We start from the raw sequence: 27,598 nt of genomic DNA, 5'->3' as shown, positions 1-27,598 counted from the left end.
TAGTTTAATCTACATGAAACCCTCTGCCTGACCTTATGTGTCTTTTACTCCAAAACCTGTTTATAAGCAATTTGTTCAGGTCTCTGTAAGAACATACAGTACTGATATGCTGGGGGAAGGAAGAGAAAGAGAATAAGGAGGGACAGGAAACATGGATGGTGGAGGAAGAAAAGTGATGGCCTTCTGTAATGTTGTCTCTGGTCTCATCCATTACAAACTTTAGTCCTGCTGGTTTGCGAATAGGCAACACAAAGGTTTAAAAAAGATTGCTGTAGTTCCTTTTACCTCCTTTGCTTGATCAGTAAAGCATGCAGTGCTTCAGTACAGGACAATCAGCTGTTTATAGTGAAATTCTTAATACAGCAGGTAGAACTGGTTGTGTTCAGTCTTTCCTTAGTAGCGCCATCCAACCTTGTCCATGTGTTTCTTAACTGGGCTTTGACTTGTTGCTTGTGAAAGAGTTTTTGCCAGTTTTTTGAGGAAGGATGCAAGCAAGACAAAGTCAACGGTAAGTAAAACAAAATCCAGAGTTGGGACTACCTTTATTGGGATCAATTGTAAATGCACAAAAATGCAAGGTTTCAGATTCTGCAGAGCTCTTCATCAGGATAGAAAAAAATGGGAGGCATGAAAGTTAGGAAAAAAATCTGGTAGCTGTTTCAAGCTATGGGGCTTTACAGTAAACTTCAGTACCAGCGTTGTAAAGGCAAGTCTGGTGTCTCAGCCATGAATTTTTTTTTCAACAGTTAAGAAAATCATTGGGCTATCTCTCTGTTACGTTGATTCGTAATGTTAACTGCAACCAGGACGAATTCTCTGTCAATGCATCATGTTCCTGACTCAGTTTTCCTAAGACACTTGCCATTAAATCAAGTTGCTATAAGTTAGAATATACAATAAGGTGGAAGAGAGTAAAGGCAGGCTGTACTGAAATCACCATCATCATAATCTTAGAACTGCAGAGCTGGAAGGGGGTCTATGGGTCATCAAGTCCAGCCCCTCAGGGAGGCATAGAGGGGAACTGAACTTCCAGTCTCTGTAGCAAATATCTACACCAATTAACTACTCAGTAATATAGGGAGATACAGTCCTTTAGATACCCTGGAACCAAGCTGTGTAAGGCTTTATAGGTAATAACTAGAACTTTGAATTATGCTTGGAAATGGATTGGCAGTCAATGAAGCTGTTCATTTTGTCAGCTCATATTTTGTAATAAAGGTTTACCGTCATGTAGTGCCATTGGTTACTCTGAAGGAAGTCCCACGGAGTTAAATTAGACTTTGTCTCTAAAAATATATACTAGAGTGCAGTCTAAAAGGCAAAATAAAGAAGTAGAAGAAGAAGGGGAAGGGAACAATGAAAATAAGAATATTCACTTATCAATTTATTTATGCTAATCCTTACTGATAGCCCTGTGACTGTAGGAGACATTGTAACAGGCTGTTTTACAGGATTCTAGATACAGTGGTGCCTCACTTTACGATTGCCCCGCATTACGATGAATCCGCTTAACGATGATCTTTTTGTGATTGCAATTTCAATCGCAAAATGATGGTCTAAATGGGGGAATTTTGCTTTGCGATAAACTGTTCCCTGCTTTGGGAACCGATTCTTTGCAAAACAATGTTTTTTGAGCAGCTGATCGGTGGTTTCAAAATGGCCACTGGGTGATTAAAATGGCTCCCCACTGTGTTTAGGGATGGATTCCTCGCTATACAGGCAGCGAAAATGGCCGCCGTATGGAGGATCTTCGCTGGATGATGAGTTTTTACCCCATTGGAATGCATTGAATGGGTTTCAGTGCATTTCAATTGGGTTTTTATTTTCGCTTTACAATGTTTTCACTTAACAGCAATTTTCCTGGAACGGATTATCGTTGTTAAGCGAGGCACCACTGTACTGTTTTCTGACTTGGGAAAAAAAAGTAACTTCTAGTCCAATGCAGGATTTCAAATAAGCTTTTATCATGAAAAAAGCTGGCTGGATAGCCCAGTGTTTTAAGTATCAGGGAATTCGATGCCCCACTATGCTGCCTGTGAGTAGAGCCAGCCTATGTGGCCTTGGGCCGACTGCACAGTTCCAGGATGCCCCCAGAAGAAGGGAATGGCATACAATTTCTGAGTATTCTCTACTTGAAAAAGGTTACCATATGTCAGAATTGACTTGACAACTCATGATTATTAATATTATTACTTGTCTCAGAATAATGAGCAGATTATTTTTTGGACTGGCTGATCTTTTGGTGAGGTTCATTAAGAAAGAAATGTTCCCTGTTCTTTCCTGATATCTCTTGGACCCTATCAATCAGTGCTTGTACTGAAGAGAATTAAGGTTTAATATGTTTTTTTAAAAATCATGTCAATTTGTTTTCTCCTTCCTAGGTGTGTCCCTCTTGTTATGATTCAGGTTGCTCAAAGATGGCAGCTGATCCTTATTTTCAATTGGATCTCTCTTTGTGTACCCATGCCATTAGTGAATGACTGTCGGGACTCACTAATTGAAGAGGAGAATGCTTCTCGTACAGGTGGCAATCTTGTGCTTGGAAAATGGGAAGAGCATGCCAATGAGAAGCTCATGCAGCTCAAAGAGATGGAAGTGGCTAAATCAGTAGAGACAGACGTCTTTCCGCCCAGCATGCATTTCTTCAAGGCCAAAGGCCTTATCGAACAAAGTGCTATATTCAGCATCTTAAAAAAGATGCCAAAAGGTAGTAAAGATGCCATCTTGGCCTCTTGCAACATGTCTGTGGGGGGAAAAAAGAGAGAATGAGTTGACATGTTTTCATGTACCTTATGTAGTTATTGTAGATAAATGCTTCTTTTCAGCTCCTGCTCTCACACCAGGACAGTTGGATATAGTCACACAATATTCATCACTCTGCACTTCACTATGTTGAACAATAAGGTCTTATGACACTGGCTGTCAGGTGAATTCACCAATGATCCACAGAGGATTCCAAGAAGCATCAGGCAAAAAATCCAAAAGAAAAGAAACTATGTGTATTATTCTGTATATTTAAAACAATCTAAAAATAGTCCAGTCCTCTCTGGACTCATCCAGCCCATAGAGCTAGCATTTGTCTGAAGACAATCTTCCGTGGTCACGTGGCCAGCACGACTAGACAGGAATGCTGTTACCTTCCCACCGAGGTGGTACCTATTTATCTACTCACATTTACATGCTTTCGAACTGCTAGGTTGGCGGGAGCTGGGACAAGCGATCGGAGCTCACTCAGTCGCGAAGATTTGATCTTACGACTGCTGGTCTTCTGACCCTGCAGCACAGAGGCTTCTGCGGTTTAACCTGCAGCACTACCATGTCCCTTTCAGTCTAAAAGATAACATATGTTAAATCAGATAACATTGATTGCTATCGACCTATTTCTTTATTTAATATTTGTTTATTTGCTGGAATTTAACCAACCAGGTTAGGCCACCTAAGAACATATTACAGAAAATGATGCCAAATCTCAGCTTTGAATGGAGTGATGGGACTTGCAGTCAAACACATTTGGAAGGCACCATGTTGAGGGACAGTGCCATAGCTTGCCAATGGCAAGACCATTGAGAGCATGATAGAAAAATATTTGCAAATCTTATTAGACAATATCCATTTTGTTGTCAGTCTGGGCTTAACTTTTACCTGAGATGTCAGCTTTGTTTGCTCTGGTTAACCAGGTTGATTGGAGTCACGTATTTGTTTGCTATTTTCAGCTGCTTGAAAGATATTCAGAGCACTTTGCAAAATTTTTAATTTGGAAGAAACTGAAAGATGTATAAATCTTAGCAGTAACATTATAATTGTGATACTTAGCAGTAATGTTATAATTGTGATACTTAGCAGTAACGTTACAATTGTGATACAAAATTATATTTCTTATGTCAAGTTGTTAAATGGATCTTCCAGTAGTTTCTCATCCAAGGAACACAACAGATCTATTACCTGCATAGGTTCAAAATTGCCAAATGCCCAATGCTTTCAAATCAGTTTTTGGAATAAATTATAAACTTATTTATTTATTTAATTTATTAATTTGATTACTTTCTATCCATATGGTATTCAAAGTAACTCAAAATAAATTAAAATAACATAATAAAAACAATTAAAAACACAGATATATATTAAACAACAATTACACAAATAAGAATATTAAAAACCACAATTTAAAAGCATTTAAAAACATATCTAGTTTAATTAAGTATATAAAATATCTCATAAGGACCCTGCTTGTCCAAATTTGCCAGAGAAAGAAAGTCTTTACCTGCTGATGGAAGGATAAGGGAGGGGCAAGTTGGCTTCCTAGGGGAGTGCATTTTGACTAGCGATTATTTTGTTATGGCCTGGAACTTGTACACCAAGTTCCACTGCAGCAGGCTTTGAAATGTTTTGCATTTGTACTAAGAAAAGGCATGTTCCCTCATTCTTTTGTAAGTTCAATCACCTGCAACCATGTTCTGTGTGAGGTTGGAAGCCTAAGAGGGTTAGATGGAAATGCACATCTTCATTGCCACATGAATGCAATCATTTCCAATCTCTTGCATTGACTCTCCAATTTCTCTTTTGTCTCAAAGTTTTTGTCTGCTGTCTTCTTTCAGTCTTATGCTGCTCAGTCAATCACAGCCATAGGCTTCACCACCAATAGAGCTGTGTTGCATTAATATATAGGACAGTGGTTCCCAACCTTGAGTCCCCATATGTTCTTGGACTACAACTCCAAGAAATCCTGGTCAGCACAGCTAGTGGTGAAGGTGTCTGGGAGTTTTAGTCTAAGAACACCTGGAGACCCAAGGTTGGGAACCTCTGATACAGAAGATTTCTGTTTTTCAAAGTATTGAAGCCCCCTTTGTTATTTTATTTTTACTGTCTTTTCCTCCTCCATCTCTATAGGTGCTGCGTTACACCTCCATGACTATGCGATCCTGAGTGTTGATTGGCTAGTGTACAATGCCAGCTACCTGCCTAACTGTTACATCTCTTTCTGCCATTCCTGGACTGTCCAGTTCAAGTTCTCCAGCCCTCTTCCTCCCAAGGACGTGCCTCCGGGTTGCTCTGACTGGACGTTGCTGCAGTCCTACCGCAAGAATCTGAACAATGTGACCCAATTTGATAACAGGTGAGTGGAAGCTGGTCAGTCAGATTAGTTACATGTGAATTGCATAGCTACACTGTTGCTTCCTTGAGAACCTCAGCTGGAAGATGCTTTTAAAGATGGAATATGTGCAGTACAGCTTTATTCCTCTGCCATGGTCACTTAATCTAGAATTCATCACAAGTTCTCAGTATGGAAAACCATTATATGGAATCTGTCATAATAACGGTATTTAGCACGGTAATAATTACAATATGTACCAACTTAACATCAGTTTTAAAATATGATTACCCTGTCTATAGATTCCTAGGTACAGTGGTGCCTCGCAAAGCGATCACTCCGTATAGCGACAAAATCGTTTAGCGACACTGTTTTTGCGATCGCAAAAGTGATCGCTTTGCGATGGTCCCTATGGGGAAATTTCGCTTTGCGATTATCGCAGGGGAGCAATCATTGTGAAGCCCCCATTTTCGGCCAGCTGATCAGCGGTTTCAAAATGGCCACCAGGTAAACAAAATGGCTGACTGCTGTTTTCAGACACAGATTCCTCGCTTTAGTGGCACCAAAAATGGCGGCCCTATGGAGGATCTTCGCTTAAAGATGAGTTTTAAGCCCATAATCATTAAGCCCATTAATCATGTTTTAAGCGAAAAAATCACTAATAAGCGATAACATCGCTAAGCAAAAATAAAGCTTAGCAATGTTATCGCTTAGCAGCCATTTTTTTCTGCATGAATTAACTACGCTAAGTGAGTCACCACTGTACAGTATATTGTACTTGGAACTGCTTATGAGGCTGGATCTATTTGTGTAGGGTAGTGTGGTGGTTCTAGCCCATTTATAGGTGAATTCATTTTCACAAGAATCCCATGAGGGCCAAAGAGCCAGTATAATGTATTAGCAGGACTCGCTCTAATGTTAGGGGAAATGAGGAAGTTATCTCAGGCAGCAGAAGCTGGGAAGTGGATAGCTGGAAGGAATTTCAAGGCGTGGAAGGACTGAGCAATATCTACCATGTATCCCATGTGCCTTGTTTCCTCTAAGCAAGGCGGCAGCCCTTAGGCACAGTGAAAGTTATTTGCTCCCAACCAGTTTCCATTGAAAAGCAGCTGCCAATTTGGGGCCTTGACAGAGGCGAGCACTGTATTCAGAATTAGATTCATTCACATGGCACCATGGTTATAAATGTAAACCCTCTTAGCTGGAAGTAGGTTCCACTGAAAACTAAGAGCATTGCATTCAGCTATTAGGACTGAATCATAAAAGTTTATCTGAGTTGTTTTATATGTGTGTGAATGCTGTTAATATAAAACAAAAAGGAAAACACAGCTATCTTTAAAGCAAATATACAGCTTGCATTTTACCTTAGGGTTACAGGAAGTGAAGGTTGAGGCGGGAAAATGGTGCCCTCCTCTGGAATCTGAAACCCATAACAAGTGGTTTCAGTTGGGTCATGGTTAAGCTGTTGGTGCACAGTTAATTCAACAAATCTCCACATATATTCCTTTTGTCTTCTATTAAGTCTATGGCAGTGCCTCTTCTGATTTGCCATGTTGGAAGAGAGCAGGATTAAATTTTGCAAGAGTTTTAGTGTGCATGCACTGCAGACACTAGGAAGGTTTTAAAAAGAGCATGGGGAGGAGGAGTTGCATTGTGGACTCTGCCACCCCCAGAACTCTCTTCTGGGGGATTGCAGAAGAGGATTCTGGAAGTTGTAGTCCACCAAGCAACCTTTCCAAGCTCTGACAAAAATGAGTAGTTAGAATACATATCAGTGCTAACGCTGTGGCCGTTGTGTACACTTAGCAGAAAATAAATTCTGTTGAGGACTGTCAACAGAGCAGACTCTTGAGTAAATGAGTATAGGATCAAGCTGCCCAAGCCTTATGTAAAAACACATTGTTCCAAAGTTTCTCTTCCCTCCTCCTGCTACTTTTCACAGAATCTTCTGAATTCCTCCTGCTGAGCTGGAAGAGATCCTATCATGTTGAATTCCCATTCTTTGGCAGGCTCTTGTAGTTCAGATAAGTTTGCAAACCATGCCTCTGGCACTTCATTCATTCCTGGTTTCTAGGGTGACACTTGCTGTGTAAGCAGTTCTTCTCCAAATAGGCCTGAAATGCCAGTTACTGCCACACAGAAACTAGTCAAAAATGCTGCTCTGTGTGTCCTTCTCTAGCTATGGTTCATTTCCTTCCCATTATGTGGCATTGTTGACAGAGTAGTTTCTTGCATTGCCTGATCTTTTGTCTGGTAATGTAAGGAAAGACTCCCATTGTCATGCACAAGAGGGCAAAGTTAAGGTTGCTGTGGAAACCTTAACTCCCAATTCCTTGACTGGTGGGCACTGTAAAAAACTTCACCCTTGATGACATAGGGCTACAGGATTCTTAGTTTCATTCCTAAATCCTCCAGTCTATTCCCATTTTATTGAATAAAAGTAATAAACAACCAAACGGAGTGAAAAATAACTGCAGTCCAAGGTATAGTCAGGGGCTCTTTAGGTAGGATAACAGCAGCTGGCATATTTAATGTGTGGCAAACAGACTCCATTTTGTAATCTCCCATTCCATCTGTTGACCAGACTCAACACTAGTTCGTTTTATGAGAATTGGCAAAGCTATCTCCAGCAAGCTGTAGGTGCACAATTTTTCTGATGAACAATAAAGATTTTTTTAGATAAAGATAATAAATATGAATTAAACCTAGATCTCACATGCATAATGCTGTATACTTTTAATTGCTTAGGCTGTGATTAGGTAAGGAACAAAACCTATCATAGCTGCTTGTTGGAAGTGGTCACTGTTGTCATGGCAAAGGAATGGAGTGTAGGCCAGGAGCAAAGAACTTGTTTGTTATTAAAGGTCCTGATGGAGACACAGCATGAACCAAAGTCTCACAGACATAATTTGCATATTTTGTTATATGCAATTAACGTATTTGCATATTGTTCACATGGGTATATGATATGTGCCAAGTCACAGTTGACGGGCATCTTGTTCTTACACTAATGCAGGGTGATTTCAGAATTATTAACCACAAACGAGAATAAACTATAGCAGCTGCCAAGCAATCAAAATAACATGAAATGAATGTAGACATTATTAAGCTTTTAAAAACGGTTTTGAGCATTTAAACTCAGGCAGCATTTAAACTCATTTCTATATGAATTAACAAGAACTAGCAGAAAAATTAGAATTACATGTGTTTGTATAACAAAATGACATGGTGCTGTTCTTTAAAAAAAGTTGGGAGAGCCAACTTTTCTGCAGATGACCTGTGAGCTGTTCAGTTTTAAGTACAGTTCTCCAAACTAACTCACACATTCAGAATTCTTTCATTCTAACTATATGTCCTTTGTTCAAGGCTGTGGTTGGTGGATGCCAAAGTTTGATTCAAAAAGTAAAATAGATCCCACAGTCTTGGAATGTTCTGGTCCTATGGTATACAGTGTATACTTGGTACCAGTCTTGTTTATGAAGTTCTTTAAAGATAGCATCCAGGATAAAGCTCTTCTCCATCATATTTCCCTGCCTCCTGAAAAGGAGGGAGCAACCCCTTATGAGGAACCAGATGCAAATAAAGCTCCCTGCCTTGTGAAGGAGAATTAAGCTGGTAGAAAAGAAGCAGCAAACTGGATTAGCTGCATGGGACATGATACAGACCGCATAATGCTCTGTCCGATGCATTCTGCAAGGAGAAGAGGAGAATATTATGCAGTGCTTGGTTTAGGTTTCCAGCCAAACGCAGATTCCCTGCTGGTCATTACGCACCAGCAGGAGTCTAAGTATGCTGACTGCTATCACAAGGTCGTAAGCAAATTTCTTTCTGGTTGAATGATTCTTCTGGTGTTCTTTTCCAAATGATTTATGGGGACTGAGTTGTCTTATATAGTGTTCCTGTACATGGGTGAAAACACAGATTGCTTCTGTTCAGTATTCCAACCACTCTTGCCATCTTTCAGGATATTCTGTTTCCTTAGGTTCTTTCCCTTTGGCATTTCAGTTTATCAGGATCATATCACAATCCACTCCCCACTCCCCCCATTTCTCAGTGGTCCTTTTATGGCTACACAGCCATCATAAACCAACATCTGAGTTCGCTATTAAAATCCATGATATATCTAGTGCCAGTACTGTACTTGGCAAGTTTAAACACATTCTCTTTCCTCTCCCAAGTTTTCCTCTAGAATCTAGACCACAATAGGACATGTAAAATTATTCATATGCAGGGGGTTTTAGTTTAATTTTGTCCCCCATGTAGGATTAAGCAGGACAAATCTACAAAGAACAGGAATGGTTGCTTTGCTGCATCTTTTAGGTAGGCTATAAAAGTAAAGGTAAATGTGTCCCTTGACAATTAAGTCCAGTTGTGTCCGACTCTCATTGCTTGTTCCCGAAGAGCTGGTGTTTGTCCATAGACACTTTCCATGGCCACGTGGCCAGCATGATTAGACACAGAACACTGTTGCCATCCCAGTGAGGTGGTACCTATTCATTCTACAGTAGCTGCAGTTTGCCTGCTTTTGAATTGCTAGATTGGCAGGAGCTGAGACCAGCAATGGGATCTCACCCTGTCATACTGATTCAAACTGCCGACCTTTCAGTGGACAGCCCAGTGGCTCAGCAGTTTATTTTCCTAACCTAGGCTATAGGCTAGGAAAATAATGGAACATTAGATTCCTCCAGGAGGCTAAATGGATCTCTTAAATTCTGAATTCAGAGACTGGCAAAAATGAGTGCTCTTAGAAACATTTACTCTATTCCTGTTTGGGACGTGCCTTCAAACGTTCTTGTAAGCTTTACACTTCTCTTTACCTTTCATTTCAGTGAAGAGTTGGGACAGAGTTTCTGCATTCCCTTTCTCTGTTAACTGTTACAGGTACATTGCTCTTCCTCTGTGGCCAGGCTGTCATTGTCCATGAAAAGGGAAACCAAATTGTCCAGCAGAGATAAGTACAACCATGTCTATAATTCAAATGGATCCTCAGGACCATTATACACTTCTGTTTCTGTGAACAAACACTTTAGGCTAAAATCCCATGTAATGGAATAAGTCCCATGCAATAAACACCAAGACTTCTATTTCAAGAAATACTGTACTTTCAATAATATGCATAGAATTGCACTGCTGGATAAAATTTCAAGCACACTTGCTAAGGAGCAATCTAACTGGATTCAATAATACTGTACTGTATTTATTACTGAATAAATATTAGAGGGCTAAGTACTTGTTGCAGAAATATGTTTGGTCTTGAGGTTATAGTCACTTTTGCGTAGTTTTCTGTAGATTCAAGTCACAAAAGCCAAAGTCTACCAGGACTATTAAACTGCAATTGTCTGTTTCCCATCCCCAGTTTGCTGAAGAACCTGACGCTAGTAGTGGAAGCTCCAGAACTGACTTATCCTTCTCAGGCTTTCATTTGGAGAAGATTCGAAAGTATCTTCACTGCTGCTTCTGGTCTTATCAGCTATGCACCTGTGTTCAAGGCCTATTTCTATCAAGGGCTGTTGGAATTTTATGAAGATAATGTACAATATGTCGAGATAAGGGCACTTTTGCCGCCGGTAATGCTTTTTCCTCTGTGTTCCTATTCTAAATAATTGTTCTTGGAGCTTCACGTTCCATCAGGGATTGGGAGAAACTATTTTGTGAAAGCCAGGCTTTTGAAGGAGTAGTGGTGGAAATGCACTGTTTAAAAATATTCTTATCAAATAGGTAAATTTAATTATTTATTTAAAATATTTTTACCCCGCCTTTCTCCTTAAAAGGACTCAAGGCTGCTTACAGTAATTAAAAGACAATATTTAAAAGCTAAAATCAATAAGTATAAAATATTAAAAAGGAATTAAACAAATATATTATAAGCAGCCAATAAAAATCAATACTAAAAATATATTTAAAACCAATAGAGCACAACAATAATAAAAAAAAACTTCTCAGGCCACCAGTCACTAAAGAAAAGCCTGCCTGAAGAGAAAGATCTTTTCCTGCTTGCGGGAGGACAGTAAAGATGGGGTCAGCATAGATTCCTGTGAGAGGGAGTTCCAAAGTCTAGGAGCAGCAACAGAGAAGGCCCTCTCCTGTATCCCCACCAAGCATCCCTGTGAAGGTGGTGGAACCTAGAGACAGGCCTCCCCTGACTATCTTAATTCCAGGATAGGCTCACAGAGGGAGATGCAGTCTTTTAGATAGTTTGGACCCAAGCTGTTTAGGGCTTTATAGGTTAAAACCAGCACTTCGGCAGCCCTTGGAGCTACTGCAACAGGGGAGGTCCAGAGTCTGTTTTCCACAGACTAGTAGCTATGGCACTAACTTCTTTTAAACTCTATTTGGATGTTGTTTTAATAGCTCTTAAACAAATGAAAAGTTGGTTGCCCTTACGTCAAAGCTGGCTTAGTATTTTTTCAAAACATTTTGAGTCCTGGCCAGAAGCATTGAAGGTCAATTTTGAGAAGGAGGATGATAGATCAATGCCCCATTTCTATATTCATTTGTGTAAACCAGTCTCTCACATTCAAATCTATCCATACATCCCTTTTGCCACAGTGATGGCAACAGGACGAAAGGTCAAACCCTACAAATGATAAGAAAAACTACTATCATAACTTACTGATAATAACATAGTGTGGATTCTGAGAGCATATCCTCTGGGAATTTGATCATATTCCTTGATATCTGATTAGAAATAGTCATGGACCATCATCTGGACATTGATTAGACTCTCATGTGCTCATTAGAGCACATGAAATCCACTAATTACAGTACATATTTTGTATAGCTGTGAGCCCTTGAGTGCTCCTCCATTTCCTTCCACCATCTGGCTGATCTGCCATCACCTTGTTGAACAGCCACCGAGAAACATTAAGATCACAAGGTGATCTCCCCTGATCATGATCAATGGAAATAGATATGCTTTAATCTTGCTCTGGTAAGCAATTCTGATCAGAATCAGAGAGGGTGGTGAGGAAGGTGCTATGTTAGTACCTACGCATGTGTGCCATATTGAAATGTGTATCTTCACATTTACCTGACCTCACCTGCCATTATTTCTCTGTGAGCACAAACCTCACTCACTCATTTAGGATCTCTGAACCTAAAACAAGAGGAAACAGAATTCTTTTTCGAGTCTAAAGTAGTAGAATGAGCAGTCCTGGCTTAGAGGATACTCATCCATTTCAAACTGTCATCTCTGCACTTTCCAAAGTATTATACTTCTAGAGCTTGGCATAAAAAAACTGGTCAACTGGTTTTACATTCAGAACTGTTGGCAAACTTGGCTTTTCTGTCTACCCACACATAGTCACAAAGCATCAGCTGCTTGTGGAGCATGCTAATGTGCATATTTACTTTGATGTGAGTCCTGCTGAGTTTTTCTAGGACTGATACTGTTTACATTACTTATTTGTTCAAACTATCGATAGGTCACTTTTCCAGCTTTTGAAGTTGCTTACAAAGTTTAAAAATAATAATGTGAAATGATATAATAAGGACAGACAGAAAACCACAAAAATAAAAAACAGTTTGCACATTGCTAAACCAGCGACATGATAACCAATTTTAACCTTGCATATATTTCCTCATATTCTTCTTATGCGTGATGTGGTGGAGGTAGCAATGGTAGCCTCCAAACTGTTCTTCTGTCATCTACTCTCTAATTTAGGTGTAGGAGCAGTGCCATCCTCAGTGCTGACATAAAATGCAGCTGTCAATCTAAGCTTCTATATGTAGGTTCAGAGCAAGGGTACCATATTAACCGTCATATGAGGCAGTATGATGTCTTGGGCTGACTTTTTTTTTAATTAGGGGTATCCATGGGACTTACAAACATTCCTTGTGGATTGTATTTCTTATCTTTTTCTATTTTATGACGGACTTCCCTTTCTCTTGGCTTTACTTTTGTGGCTGCTGCTTCCCTCTACAGGTATATGAATTGGATGGAACCATCCATGATAAGGCATGGTCTCTAAGAGCATATCATGATGTGGCTAGGCAGTTTATGGAGAACCACTCAGATTTTGTTGGTGCAAAGATCATATATTCAACACACAGGTAAGATATCTCGATGGCTTTGCCAGGAAGGGCTAGCCCATTTATATGAACATATTTCAGCTTAACTAAATATTCTGCTGTTGAAAGAACAGACCATTTTAGAAAAGGAAAAACATACCATCAGTTTTAAAAATATTGGCCACAATGTGAAGAACTTCATCAGGAGGGCTTTAAATTGAACTGGAAGTGGGAGGGAAACACAAACTCAGAGGTAAAGACAGAGGCAGGCTTGCGAACAATAAGAGGAAGAGACTGTGTAGCTCTAATGAGGCCCAATAATAGTCTTCTAAAATGGACAAAGAAAAACAGGACACAAATTACACAATCTCCAGTCACTATATATGAATGCCAGGAGTACTGGACCCTTGCCCGGCCTGGTTAATCAAAGCAGCCAGGCCGATAACAACAGAATGGGCCACAGTAATAATAAATGAGTCTTTCCTTGAGGGTAGATTTCCATCCGCCCTCAAGGAGACACTCATTAGGCCCATAAGAAAGAAACCTAGTTTGGCGGTGGACGAAATTGGCAATTATAGGCCTGTCGCCAATGTTTCTTTCATGAGCAAAGTGGTTGAGAGGGTGGTGGCCGATCAGCTCCAGGCTCACCTGGACGAAACAGATGCCCTGGATCCATTTCAGCCGGGCTTCAGGCCGCGCCACGGTACTGAGACGGCATTGGTCGCCCTGTACGATGACCTGCTGAGGGAGGCCGACAGTGGCAAAGTCTCCCTGCTGGTCCTCCTCGACATCTCGGTGGCCTTTGATACCGTCGACCACGGTATCCTCCTGGGGAGGCTCTCTGAGTTGGGAATTGGTGGCTTGGCACTTGCCTGGCTCCGTTCCTTCTTGGGGGACCGTCCCCAGAGAGTTCAGCTTGGGGAGAGCGTCTCGGCCCCATGGAGTCTCAATTGTGGGGTTCCACAGGGGTCGATTATCTCCCCAATGCTGTTTAACATCTATATGAGGCCGCTGGGTGGGGTCATTAGGGGATGTGGGGCTTCGTGTCATCAGTATGCCGATGACACCCAGCTCTATATCTCCTTTTCACCAACTGCAGGTGATGCTGTCCTTTCCCTTCAGCGTTGCCTGGGGGCCGTACTGCAATGGATACAGGAGAATGGACTGAGGCTGAATCCGGATAAGACGGAAGTTCTGAGGGTGGGTGCCCCCGTGGTAGGTGGCTTGGGTGGCTCTCTCACATTTGGGGGGACCACCTTGGCCGCGAAGAGTGGGGTCCGCAGCCTCGGCATATATTTGGACCCGACGCTCACCATGGAAACTCAGGTGGCGTTGGTAGTCCGCACCGCATTTTTCCATCTTTGGCGGATTGCCCGGCTGCGACCCTATCTTGACATGGGGGCGCTCACTACCTTGGTGCATGTGCTCGTAATCTCAAGATTAGATCACTGTAACGCGCTCTACGTGGGGCTGCCTTTGAGGCTGACACGGAAACTTCAGGTGGTGCAGAATGCAGCGGCCAGGCTCCTTACAGGAGTGAGAAAATATCAACACATCTCTCCAACGCTGGCCGCATTGCATTGGCTGCCCATCTGTTTCCGTGTCAACTTCAAAGTTTTAATGCTTACTTATAAGGCCCTAAACGGTTTAGGACCTCGATATTTGGCGGAACACCTCCTCCCACCAAGGTCTACCCGGATCACCCGCGCGAGTCAGGAGGTGAGGCTGAGGAGCCTGACGCCGAGAGAGGCCCGGAAGGAGAAGACACGAAACCGGGCCTTCTCGGTGGTGGCTCCTCGCCTCTGAAACAATCTCCCTCCGGCGATTCGCGCGGCCCCCACGCTGGGCACCTTTAAAACCCAATTAAAAACATGGCTGTTTATTCAGGCCTTCCCTCCAGCCAACTCTTGATTTTTTTCTTACTTTTCCTTTTTATCTTTACTGCTGTTCTTGTTTGATTATTATGTATTTGTCTATGTTTTATTATTTGATTTTATATTTGGAAGCCGCCTAGAGTGGTCCGGTGGGCCAGATAGGCGGGGTATAAATTAAATAAATAAATAAATAAATAAATAAATAAATAAATAAATAAATAAATAAATAAATAAATAAATAAATAAATAAATAAATACTGGAAACAAAAAAAAAGGAGAATTGGAAATCATAGTTCAGGAGGGTAAAAATGACTTGACAAGAATAACTGAAACTTGGTAGGATGACTCCCATGACAGGAATACAGCAATTGAAGGATATAAATTGTTAAATAAGAACAGAAACAATGGAAAGGGAGGGTGAGTCTCAGTATATGTCAAAAATGTATATTCCTGCACAGAAATACAGGAGGTTGAGCTTGGTTGTCCTATTGAGAGCATCTGAATTGATATACAGTGGTGCCTCGCTTAACGATGATAATTGGTTCCCAAAAAATCGCTGTTAAGCGATTTCATGGCTAAGCGAAGCACGGTTTCCCATTGAAATGCATTGAAAACCAGATAATCCGTTCCAATGGGAACGGATTGCCGTCCTTAAGCGAAAATTGTCATAGGAAACATCACTAAGTGAAACACGGTTCCCCAATTGAAATGCATTGAAACCAATTCAATGTATCTCAATGGGGGAAAAATTACAACAAATTTAAAGAGTCAGAACAAAGTCAAATTAGTTTAACAAAGGGTTTATTAAGTGCACTTATGATTTCAAGCATTCTAAACATTTTTAAACATTTTTAAACATTTAAAAAACAGCCAACATGAGGCTGTCAAAACCATCGTTAAGCGAAACAGGGGGACCCAAACTGTCATTGCTATGTGAAGCATGGTCCCAAACATCGCTATGCAAAAATTGCCCATAGGAACCATCGTTAAATAGAGCACAAGATCGCTCCAAAAAAGTCATCGCTAAGCGATTTCATAATTAAACGAAGCAATCGCTAAGCGAGGCACTACTGTACTTAAATTTGGATTCCTGCATAGAGCAGGGGATTGGATTTAATGGCCTTATAGGCCCCTTCCAACTCCATTATTCTATACTTGTAAGAAAATTATTTTCAAAGGATTGTATTTTTTAAAACCTGATTTGTGTGCATTGTACCAATATATTCACGTCTAGTGAAGTTGCTCATATGAGGAGTTTCTGTCTCAGAAGTATTAAATTCAGAAGCTCCTAACACTTATTTGAGATACAAAGTGAGCATAATTCTTCTCCAGCTCATTGTTCAGGTTCAAAAGCATAGCAGCAGCAGAGAGTTTCAGTGTGTTCCAAATACCTTTTTCTAGATTCACATACTAAATGATATTTCCCATTTTGGGGAGGAATAACTGGTCTTATTCCAAGCCAGTCTCATTCAAGACTGGGGAAACACGCTTATCATTATTAGCATGTCCATATTTCTGACATAGTGTATGTGAAGCAGTAAACTGAATCCTTTGATTACTGAACTTCTCTTAACACTAGTAAGTCAAAATTCCAGAGGCCAGCAGCTGACAGGATTGGCAAACCGAGTTGAGTACTTTGTTCCAACAGCTCCACAAACCAGACAGCTGAACAAACACTGCAGGCGAACTTGACAATGTTGGCCTCCATCCTGATGCCATATAGAGAAATTGGAAATCTTAGTGTGTATGCCCAGACTAGTATGCCCAGAATTGTCAGCCAGTACAAGCAGTGGGCCAGCCAAAATAATATCATTTCCCATCTCTGGCAACATCCTGGCTCGTGAGGGGTTTTTAACCTGTCCAAAATTGCCAGTGATTAGAAAGGGAAGGAGACTCCCAAAGAACATAAGGACTCTGAACTCATTTTAGGCGTCCTCTGGGCAAAACCAGCACCTTGTTGACTGATCTTTCCACTCCAGAAGGACCATTGGATTGCTTCTGACACAAACAAAGAAGTGGTGAAAATATCTGAGGTTAATTTATCAATATGCAAAAAATAATTTTCATGGCCATTATTGGACCTTTACTGCAACTGTTCCTGCAAACAGTGCCCAGACTGACTCTAGGTTTGATGATGGCCTAAAAATATTTGGGTTAAATTGCCCCCTCTGTCAATTGATAACCCAAAGGACAGTTAATGGCTGCTGCTCAGCTTCTGGTCTCTGCCCATTGGAAGCGATATGTTCCTTTTTCTGATAACTTTTTTAATTAAAGGATTCAGCATTTTGAATAGGTATACCTGCAAAAGGGAATGGGTCTGTGCTATTTTGTTACACAGTGAACTCTGTTGCCATCGCTTTTTCTGAGCTTGGAAGCGTTATTTTCTTCATGCTAAGTAGGGTGCTCTGGGACTTGTAGTCTTAAAAGTAACGTTTTCCAACTCTTCCTCAAAGAGCAGATGTACAGTTTCTGATTCAATGCAGATTGCTCTTTCCCTGCCCCTTCTCCATAATAAATATGGAGGGCTGGCCATTTTATATGTTTATTTCTGTAGCATCTTGCAATTTTACTTGGCTTCCTGGTTGCGTTGACACAAAACCCAGCAAATCACTATTAAGCATATTAAAAACTCTTCTTCTGAGCTTGATCTGGAGAAGACTTTGTATGTGTGTGAAGAAAACAGTAACAGCATTTCCATGGTGGAACTAATGATAGAGTGATATCTGTTTTTACATTACATTCCATGTAGAGCATAGCTGTTGCTATGTGCCTTCAAGTCGGAACCAACATATAGCAACCCTAACAGAGGGCTTTCAAGGTCAGTGATACATTTAAAGAATGGTTTTACCAGTTCCTGTACCCAGTGTGGTGTAGTAGATAGACTCTGGAGACCATTCCCTCATAGGTATAGAAACTCACTGGTAAAACTACTCCTTAAATATCTCACTTACAGTGGGGCCTTGCTAGACGATGATAATCCGTTCCACTGAAATTGCTATTTAGTGAAATCATTGTCTAGCGAAAAGCATTTCCCCATTGGCATGCATTGAAACCTGTTTAATGTGTTCCAATGGGGAAGAATCGTCGTTGTCTAGCTAAGATTGGCCATAGGAAAGCCGCTTTGCAAACCGCCGATCAGCTGTTTAAATAGCTGTCTTGTGAAGTGTAGGCCCCGAAAACACCCGTTTTGCAAGTGCGGAGGGAGCTGTCAAAATCGTTGTCTAGCGAAAATCGGTTTGCGAAGCAGGGACCAAACATTGTCCAGCGAAATTCCCGCATAGTCAATGTCTAGCGAAAGAACTGTCATGTGGGGTAACTGTCTAACGAGGCACCACTGTACTTGTAAAGCCAAATTAGGGTTGCTATAAGTCAGTTACAACTCAACAGAACCTAATTAACTTCACCAGTTGTACACTCCCAGTAGGTTTCCATGCCTACGCGGGAATTCAAACCCAGGCCTCCTGAATCCCAGTCCATTACACCACACGGAGTATCTCATAGTGTATAGACTTTACACTATATGGTATTTATTGTATAGATCCTATAAACACTATTAATGAATTCATTTTATACATCACATTTTATATATCCAGCTGCTGATTCTGAAGTTGAAAATAGTATTATTGAAAAGAAGAAAAGAATACTGTTTTTCCCTTCTTGCAACTTTTATTTTTTCTTAACATTTCTAGGAAGCAAAATGTTTCCCAGATTAAAGAAGCTGTCCATACAGCCATGGCACTCAAAGCTGAATTCCCTGACACTGTGGCAGGATTTGATCTGGTAATCTTTATTGCTTATTTGATTATCAGTGCTTTGTTGGAAGGAATGCAGGAAGTAAATAGATAGCATTTTTAGTGAAGTAGAATAGACATTCTCAGTGGGGGCCATTTAGCCCTCTGGGGACTCCTGGCGTATTTGAAGGGGGCCACTCTCTGGAAACAGTTTTTGAAACACCACCTTATAAGGTTTGTTATGTGACTTATACAGTCTTGATTCAGCCTATATTGCTTTCATATTGTGTTGATGGCGATGGCCAAAAAAAGGCTGAGAATGGCTGAACTGGAGGTCTTGTTGAGCTGTAGACTATTATATGACTGCCTTATATGGGACATAACTCTCATTAATAACCAGCTGAGCCTCTAATGAATTGCTATAGCATCTACATTGGAATACCTTGAAATACTTGTTACTACTGCTTATGACGTGAGAGACAGAATAGTGTAATTTATGAACTCTAACAGTCCAGAAGGCATCCAGAACCCTGACCAAAACCAGAATACAGTCGTGCCCCGCTTAACGATTACCCCGCATTACCACGAATCCGCTTCACGATGATGTTTTTGCGATTGCAATTGCGATCGCGAAATGATGTTTTAAATGGGGTTTTTTTGCTTTGCGAAGATCGGTTCCCTGCTTTGGGAACTGATTCTTCGCATTACGACGATCAAACAGCTGATTGTCGGGTTTTCAAAATGGCCGCCGGGTGCTCAAAATGGCTCCCTGCTGTGCTTAGGGACAGATTCCTCGCTATATAGGCACCAAAAATGGCCGCTGTATGGAGGATCTTCGCTGGATGGTGAGTTTTTAGCCCATTGGAACGCATTGACCGGGTTTTAATGTGTTTCAATGTTTTTTTATTTTTGTTTTACACATTTTTCGCTCTACAGCAATTTCACTGGAACGAATTAACGTCATTAAGCGAGGCACCACTGTATGTCCTGGATCCCCTGGGATTAACCTACATTGCTCAAATAGTAGATGTGCTAAAAGCAGACGGCCGTAGCAGCTGAAGCAGCATATGCCAAATATGTTAGAATTATAGTACCCAGCATATTATGCCTTTGGAAGGTTTGGATGGGAGGACTTTGGGCCTGAATATCAATCACATAGTAGCAGCCAATTGTTTCCCTGCTACCTCAAATTCCTTTTCCCACTTTTTTATTCAGTCAGGGTTCTATGTCAGGTTCTGTTAGTGTTTGTGTGTGTCAGGGTCTGTCCGTTATGGAGTTAACAGTTCGAGTCTGAGTGAAATGTTTATGTAACCAGTCAGTCAGTCAAAATAATATAGTTAACCAGTTAAGATCTTGAACTATGTAACAAGTAAATGTGTTTTGTTTGTTATTCTGACATATATGAAGATTTGTGAATAAAAGAGAAAAAACTTTTAATCTTTCTCAACACCATAGTCTCTGACTGAATCTATTGAGATTATATTGCCAGCTGAGGCAAATCTAACCAAAACTAATCTACCAAAAAGCGTTGGCATATTTGAAGGGAGACTTGTAACTATATAATAATCTGCTTTGTAGGTCTCAGTCTGAATTTCTCCTCCCTCCACTGCATAGCTGGGGGTTTTAAGCCAGCAATTTCCACACTCTGCCATTAAAATGCCCTAGCAGAAGAAAGCCCTACAGCTTCAGTACCTTTGTAGGCCATCTTTTAACTTAATACAGTGATGCCTCTACTTATGAACGCCCCTACTTGCGACCATTTCGAGTTACGACCAGCTCCGGCCACAAAATTTTGCTTCTGCTTGCGACTAGAGCTTCCACTTACGAATAGAAAAAGGCAGGGGGGAAAGGCGGGAAATTCAAATTTCTAACTGTAGGTGGCAACGAGGCTGCTTCTTTGTAGCTCTTTTGCCCCAGCAGTTAGAGAGCGTGCGTCAGAGGGGGAAAATTGGGACTGCCTCCTTCTGCTTCTGAGTGTGTGAGTGTGTATTTGCAGGGAGGCTTTGGGTTGCCTTGTAAGATAAGGTGCTGTTTTCTGTTTTTTAAAAAACTGTTCTGGGTGTTTTTGCAGTGTGGTTTTGAGTTGGGGGGTTATGTTTCTGTGCTGTGATGGGTCTTGGTGGCTTTCTTTGTTTTTTTGGTTCCCCCTCCCATTTCTGATGAGTCTAGGGAAGTTTGGTTGCTTTTTGGGGTTTTGTCCCCCATTTCCGATGGGTCTTGGGGATTTCCTTGCTTTTTGGATCCCCCCCTTTCCAATGGGTCTTGGGGAGTTTGTTTTCTTTTTAGTTTCCCCACCACCACCATTCCCGATCTTGCACAATCTGCTTCATTGCTTTTTGCTTTGTCTTGTTTGCATTTGCAATGGGTCTTGCATGGTTGATTGCTTTTCTCCCCTCCCTCAGCTGGATTAATCGCGTTTTCAACCGATCTTGCAGTGATTTTTTTGTGATTTTTTTCCTTCAGCCAGAACGGATTAATTGCATTTCAGTGCATACCAATGGGAAATGGTGCTTCGACTTACGATCATTTTGAGTTACAACCATTTTCTGGAACCAATTAAGTTCGTAAGTCGAGGCACCACTGTAAATAAAAGGCAAGGCATGCATTTTTAAAAGAAAGAAGATCCATTACATAAACTGTATAAACATTTATTTAAATGTTTAGATCAAGCTTTTTATTAGTGTGTGTGTGTGTGCGCGCACACACACACACACACAAAATCCAGTGCAAGACACCATCCAGTGCAAGTGCCATGGCAATGTTTCAGGTTGTGTTTATTGACATGGTACTGTCAAGCTTCCCACAGAATATTTCTAAATCAAGCAGCCCAGTCCTGTCCATATTTAAATGTGCATATGACAGCAGATTTCAGAATGTCACTAGGATCTTTTTATGAATGCTTCAACTCGGTAATACTCTGCAAGCTAATTCTGCCAATTTTTGGATTAGGGAAATATTACTGTCATGTTGATATTACTCCTCAATAATCCTGCCAAATGATTTTATTCTATTTAAACTATACTGCATTTCACGGCATAGCCTCCCCAAAGAACTTCATACAATAAAATAATAAATCAATACGAACATAGTTAATCAAAGCAACATGTAAAATAAACACTATAGGAGTGCAGTAAAAGAGGATAAAATATATTAAATAAACAAATTACAAGCAATTAAAGTTAAGGAAGTTGGATTATGTGCACTCCACCTTGTCATCACTGATATAGGAATGTATCCTGAGTTCAGGGGTCTCAGAGGCTTAGCACAAAGAAAAAACTATAGCTCATCTTTGATGCTGCATTGCATGCCAGGTCTGTTCACCCATGTTTCAGTTACATGTGTAACCATTCTGTTCATGTTAAAGGCAATGCAAAACTGAGTGTGTGATTGTCTTATGGTTATAAATTATCTACTTATTTCTCTGACTGAAAATCTTGTTGAAATAATATAAAACTATATAAAAATAAGGTCCAATGTGAATGATACTTTTCCTGATATTGGTAAGATCTAAACACTTACTCAGACCAGTTTGTTTCTCAGGTTGGCTGGGAAGATGGAGGATATTCCCTCTGGCAACTGAAGGATGCTTTGACTTTTCCAGAGACTGTAGGAGATAAATTGCCATATTTCTTTCATGCTGGTGAGACTGGTAAGTATGAACATTTCACCACAGCAATGTGTTACAGGTCTGTCTGTACTGTAACAAATCATTCCCATTGTCTTATTTCCTGATGTTTTCAAGGAGCAGTTTTCATGGGTCACATCATGGACATGTTGGTCAACTCTGTGCAGGGGCAATCCTGTAGCCAGTGGGATTAGAATGATATTTGGTTGTTGCCAAATTTTCATTTTACAGCACCATGCAATGAAGTTTCAAACTACTAAGAATAATTTTTAAAAACGTAACATTCCCTTCCTCTTTTATCCTGGGATTAGGTGAAACCTGCGTGACTAATTTACACAAACAGCCTCAAAATATTTTTCCACAGCTGCAGTTTGTATGAATGGCTGTGAATGGATGGTTTACCTCATCATTATATAGTGATATTTGTCTGATGGACAATCTTGGAAACTGCATTGATGTATGCAGAAAGCAGTTCTTTCTCACAAGAGCAGATGTGTTGCAAGGAATAAAAATGCTAGAGATTCATGTTCATATCCTTGCACAATTAAGTACGGCATTTGTCTTGACAGCTTTGGCCATGTGCTTTAATTTCAGACTTACATGGATTCTCATGTTGATGATAAAATGAGGTGAAAATGTACTCTGACCTTTTCTGAGCACTTCAGTTTGGTGGGTGGAAAATTCATGGAAATTCTTCTTTATGGTCCACATACAATGAGGAAGATTGAAAAGGTTGCTTTTTCAGACTTCATGGAAAATGGGCTCCTTCAAAAACAGTTTATTTGGATATTCATGTGCATGTGTTGGGGGGGGCTGCCATGGCAACAATTTTGTAGTTATGTAATCATATGAAAATTCTGTATCTTACTTAGATTGGCAGGGGATGCCTGCAGATCAAAATCTGTTGGATGCTCTTCTGTTGAACACCAGGCGGATTGGCCATGGATTTGCCCTTCCCAAACACCCAGCAGCTAAGAATTTGGCTTTGAAGATGGATATTCCTATAGAAGTATGCCCTATTTCTAACCAGGTACTGTTCAAGTGGAAGAGAGAGTAGTTCTGGGGTTTGTCTTAACATAATTCTGATTGAAATACTGTAGATAAAAAGCTTTTTCTTACAGAGCAATAATCAGACTTCACACATTTGAGATTAGCAGCAAAGATTCTAGGCGGGATTTGTTTGTTGACATATTCATTTATTAGTGAATATAGCATCAAAACAGGCTGAATCTGGAAATATCAATTTACACCTCAGTTTGTAATTATAATAAATTAAAATTACCACTAATGATGGCAAACAACATTAAAATGAGGGGTAAACACAATTACCATTTATTAATGTAGTGGCCAAGATTAATGTTATTTCATTAAAGAATTCTAACAGTGATGCACACAGTAAATATTAGAGGGAACCATGCTTTTTACCCTGTGTTGTGTTATTTCACATTTTGTCATGTATTTACACTGCATGGACATTCTGGCTTTAGGACACTTTAAAATGTTTAGAATCTATCTACAGAATCTATAGTTTCAGAGTACCTCCTTCAGAGATGGTGATTGTTGTGAAGATATGATTGGGAGAAAGCCTTAGATGAGTGTATCAGATATGAAATACAGTACATGTAGTTTCATGATAGGAGAGAGCTCTATGTACATCCTCCAGTAGTAGCACAGAAGGTTGTGACAAGGAAGAAAAAGGATCAAAGGTTCAAAATTATATCTCACTAATGGTGAAATACCAAAGGCCTGACTACAGAATACAGATTTTTTTTATATAAAATGGCAGATATCTGTCTCTGATGGGTACTTCTTCTTCAAGGTCCTGATGTTAGTATCAGATCTGAGGAACCATCCTGCTGCATTTCTGATGGCAGAAGGTCACCCCATTGTGGTTGCCTCTGATGATCCCTCAATCTTTGGAGCAAAGGGGGTGTCATATGATTTTTATGAGATGTTTATGGGCATTGGAGGGATGAAGGCTGATCTGAGGACTTTGAAACAACTGGCGTTAAATTCCTTAGAGTAAGTATTATGCCTCTTATGCACTTTTACATATGCAAATAGTGGTGAATTCTTGAAGACTTCTCTCATGTGTCAGCACTCTCCTTTAAATTTGTGCTCACAGTTGAATTAGAGGCCCACAAAAACATGGCTGTGAGGCCCAGGTTTAAAACAGTATTTGTCTGCCAGTCTGGCTTATGCTAATGAGAATGTTTTTAATTTCTGCATTATCACATTCCCTGCAACAAATAATTGTCATCCAAATTGTAGAACAGTTTATATGCTTGGGTAGCTAAGTTCTCCTAGTTCCTTTGGTTCTTGAAAACTCCTAAAAGATCTGTTTGTCTTTTTACATTGTCCTGCATTCATTCATTTCAGTCTTTAGGCAAGGTAAGGTGATAGGTATAGTGCATAACAAATACACACAAAGGAGCGCAGCAGTTCCAATCAAAGAAGGTTGAAGGTTCATCAAGGTTCCGTTTACACCTCTATGCAGTCTACTTTTTCTAGGCTCCACACTGGTGCCTGAAGAATATGAACTCTAAAAGAACGAAACCTCAGGCCTAAAAGGAAGCACTTCCTGGCCTCCTGCTTTACTATTAAGATGAAATCTGTTGTGGGCTTAGCTCAGATGTCACAGGCCTCTGGCTTCAGGAAGTGGAGCCTACTTGATGGATGGTATGTCATCTTTGACTCTGAGCTTTAGGTGGGGGCCATGATATTTACAGCTTAAGTATGCCTACTGGGAGAAAGCTTTGTGAATTCTATGAGTGGCCTCCTAGATTGCATATGTATATCAGGTGCAGCGTAGGCAGTCAATTTATTGAGCTGTAATTTTCTGCCCTTTTCAGGGGTTTAACCTCATTCTAGTTCTGAAACACTTTTGCTTACTTTTCTTTCTCTGACACGTGTCTTTTGCATCCACAGATACAGTGCTTTGCTACCTGGAGAGAAAGAGAAAGCCCTGCAGATCTGGCAGAAAAAGTGGGATCACTTTATAGCTCAGGTCTCTGGCATTATTCCAGAACAAATGGAAAAAGCGGAACCAGTTCATAGCTCCTGCAACTAGGAAAAGAAGCAGCCATTTTCTCTTGCGACAACATTAAGCTGGAATTAAGAGGCACAGCAGGAATCTTATACCCTGCTACTTTTATCAGATGATTGCTAAAAGCAACAGACAATTGTCTTATCCCTTATCCTTTTCAGTTCCTGAGCAAAGAGGTCTTTTAATTATGCCACCAGTGATGAAAATGACTAAAGTCAAAAGGGGTAGCCCTTAAACTGGAATTAGGTGTTCTTGAACCCAGTCAACTGCTCCAGTCCTCTTGAGCCCTTCTTATAAAGGACAGGTACTTAGCATAGATTAGGTCTCAGCCTTACTTACCATCTGTCTGTGCTTTTGTTTCTTTACATGTTTTAGCAGTTTGGGGATGAGATACATACTTCCCTCTCAGACTTGAAGAGCACGGGATTGTTTATATTCCACAATTAACTTCTCAGGTGTAGAACTGGACACTGAGATATTAGATCTTGTTGAACAATGTCTGTGGAAATTGTTTGGGCAAAGGAACGTTTTTGTGCATTTTATGAAAAGCAGCAATGTGACTTTTTTCTTTTTTAAAAAAGGGAAGTAAAATCCGTATGCTTTGTATATAGAATCCAAAGGCAGGTATGGTTGATACCTTTAATTTGACCACTAAAATCTTAAAAATGGGCACAGTCTAACTTTTGAGTCTGCAAAACTGTTCATCAGTCTGGGCACTGTGGAGTTAAAGGGCATCTGAAGGAGACATTTCTCAAAGTCCCTGAAATAATGGCAAGGTGTCAAGGCCAGGCTCTCTTACCTAAAGTGAGATCCAAAATAGATGTGGCAGCCTTTTAAAATCAGCTTCAGGACATCTGGTTTGGCTTCAGGGTATGTAGATTTCATTGTCTTTCTCCAGCCACAAACAAAGGTCTTCTAATCTCTCAGTATTTGTCCCATTGCCCTTATACAGAAGCACATAGTTCTTGCCTGAGTGAGACTAAAGAAAATAGGATCTCCTAGTTTTCAGACTTTTTCTTTCAAACAACTTTTATCCTTTCTGAGGTACCAGGGTAGTATCTTTAAAAACAGACAAATTAAAATAACAATGTTCTGAACATTTGGCATTTTTGCTACACACTTTTTATACAAATCAACAAATTTTATTTTGTTAAGGTTCCAACACAATTTTCTTTTGAGATGATGCATTCTCAGACAAACAAGAAAATGCAAACTAAATAAGCAAATACAAAATTACATTCAGAACAGCATGAGTTTTTAGATCTCTAGGAAAAACTGTGACCTTCCAACATCATAGGTGCTCAGCAGCATCAGAGGTACAGTGGGTGAGTGGTAAGAGACATTTGCTTTAGTACCTGTGGAATTCCAAGGAAACCCACCTGCCTTCTCCACTAATCTTCTGTTGGTAAGCAAATATCATCTTGTGTAGACTGATCTTTGAACCTTTGGGATTATTACTTTTTCTTGGTGGAGGCTGGTAATTCCTGTTTAGTTGGCTGTTGCTTTTATTTGCTCTTTTAAAACACATTTTTTATATTTATTATAATGTAATGTATGTTGTCAGCTGCTTTGAGTGTCTAGTCAAAAGTAGACAGCATAAAAACTATATATATGGGTTCTAATCAATGTGCTATAGATACAATTGCACAAAATTGTTGTGAATGCACTAATTGACTGCCAGTATATATACTAGTGCCAGTTCAATGTAATTAAAGTTCCATTTCCTTGACATGCTTATTAAAAATTATGCTTGCAAAGATGCTATAGTCTACAAGTTGTCAATGTCATACTGCATATTTTTCATGCTCCTTCTCTGGAAAACATGTGCAAGTCACAGTGATAACTGCAATACTCAGTGATTATTGTACAAATAATTCCCCTTTAAACATCACTGTTCCTTGCATCCAATCAACATGTGAAATGCAAATTAGTCTGGGAAGGCAAGAAAAGAAGTAACTGGTTCACGCATCAGACTAGCATGGAAGGGGAGACTGAGTTAGACCACCAGGTAAGATGAGGTCCCCAATTTCAATTGTTACAGGGGAAAAAACAGCTGGAGACACTGGGGACAGTAGATTTAGGCTGAAAATACAGTGGATAAGATAAGGTAAACTGAAGTCATTTTTTCAGGTTTTGGACTGACTAATGGTCATAAGGGTTACAGTTGATGAGAGGCATGCCTGTTCTGAATACTGTCTTGGTATACATAAGCACTGTAATTTC

At 40.2% G+C, this 27,598-nt stretch overlaps 1 protein-coding gene across 4 annotated transcripts in view; it reads left to right on the top strand.

Annotated features, from left to right (window-relative positions):
* Positions 1-27,135, top strand: part of ADA2 (adenosine deaminase 2) — a 61,144-nt gene extending 34,009 nt beyond the window's left edge. The window contains exons 1-10 of one of the 4 annotated variants that reach the window (XM_072999822.2): positions 2,474-2,707; positions 2,826-3,149; positions 4,888-5,113; positions 10,446-10,656; positions 13,014-13,141; positions 18,663-18,753; positions 22,245-22,353; positions 23,202-23,359; positions 24,149-24,351; positions 25,258-27,135. In XM_072999822.2, coding sequence (XP_072855923.2) covers positions 3,128-3,149; positions 4,888-5,113; positions 10,446-10,656; positions 13,014-13,141; positions 18,663-18,753; positions 22,245-22,353; positions 23,202-23,359; positions 24,149-24,351; positions 25,258-25,399 — 1,290 coding nt within the window. In that variant the 5' untranslated portion in view covers positions 2,474-2,707; positions 2,826-3,127 and the 3' untranslated portion in view covers positions 25,400-27,135. Of the gene's footprint in view, positions 1-624; positions 2,708-2,825; positions 3,150-4,887; positions 5,114-10,445; positions 10,657-13,013; positions 13,142-18,662; positions 18,754-22,244; positions 22,354-23,201; positions 23,360-24,148; positions 24,352-25,257 lie in introns of those variants that run through there. The other 3 variants (XM_078376369.1, XM_072999820.2, XM_072999818.2) reach the window with 3 other exon arrangements.
* The last annotated feature ends 463 nt before the right edge of the window (positions 27,136-27,598 follow it).

The sequence above is a fragment of the Pogona vitticeps genome, chromosome 5 (assembly GCF_051106095.1).
Source record: "Pogona vitticeps strain Pit_001003342236 chromosome 5, PviZW2.1, whole genome shotgun sequence".
Lineage (NCBI taxonomy): Eukaryota > Metazoa > Chordata > Lepidosauria > Squamata > Agamidae > Pogona > Pogona vitticeps.
This window is presented reverse-complemented; position numbering and strand designations above follow the sequence as displayed.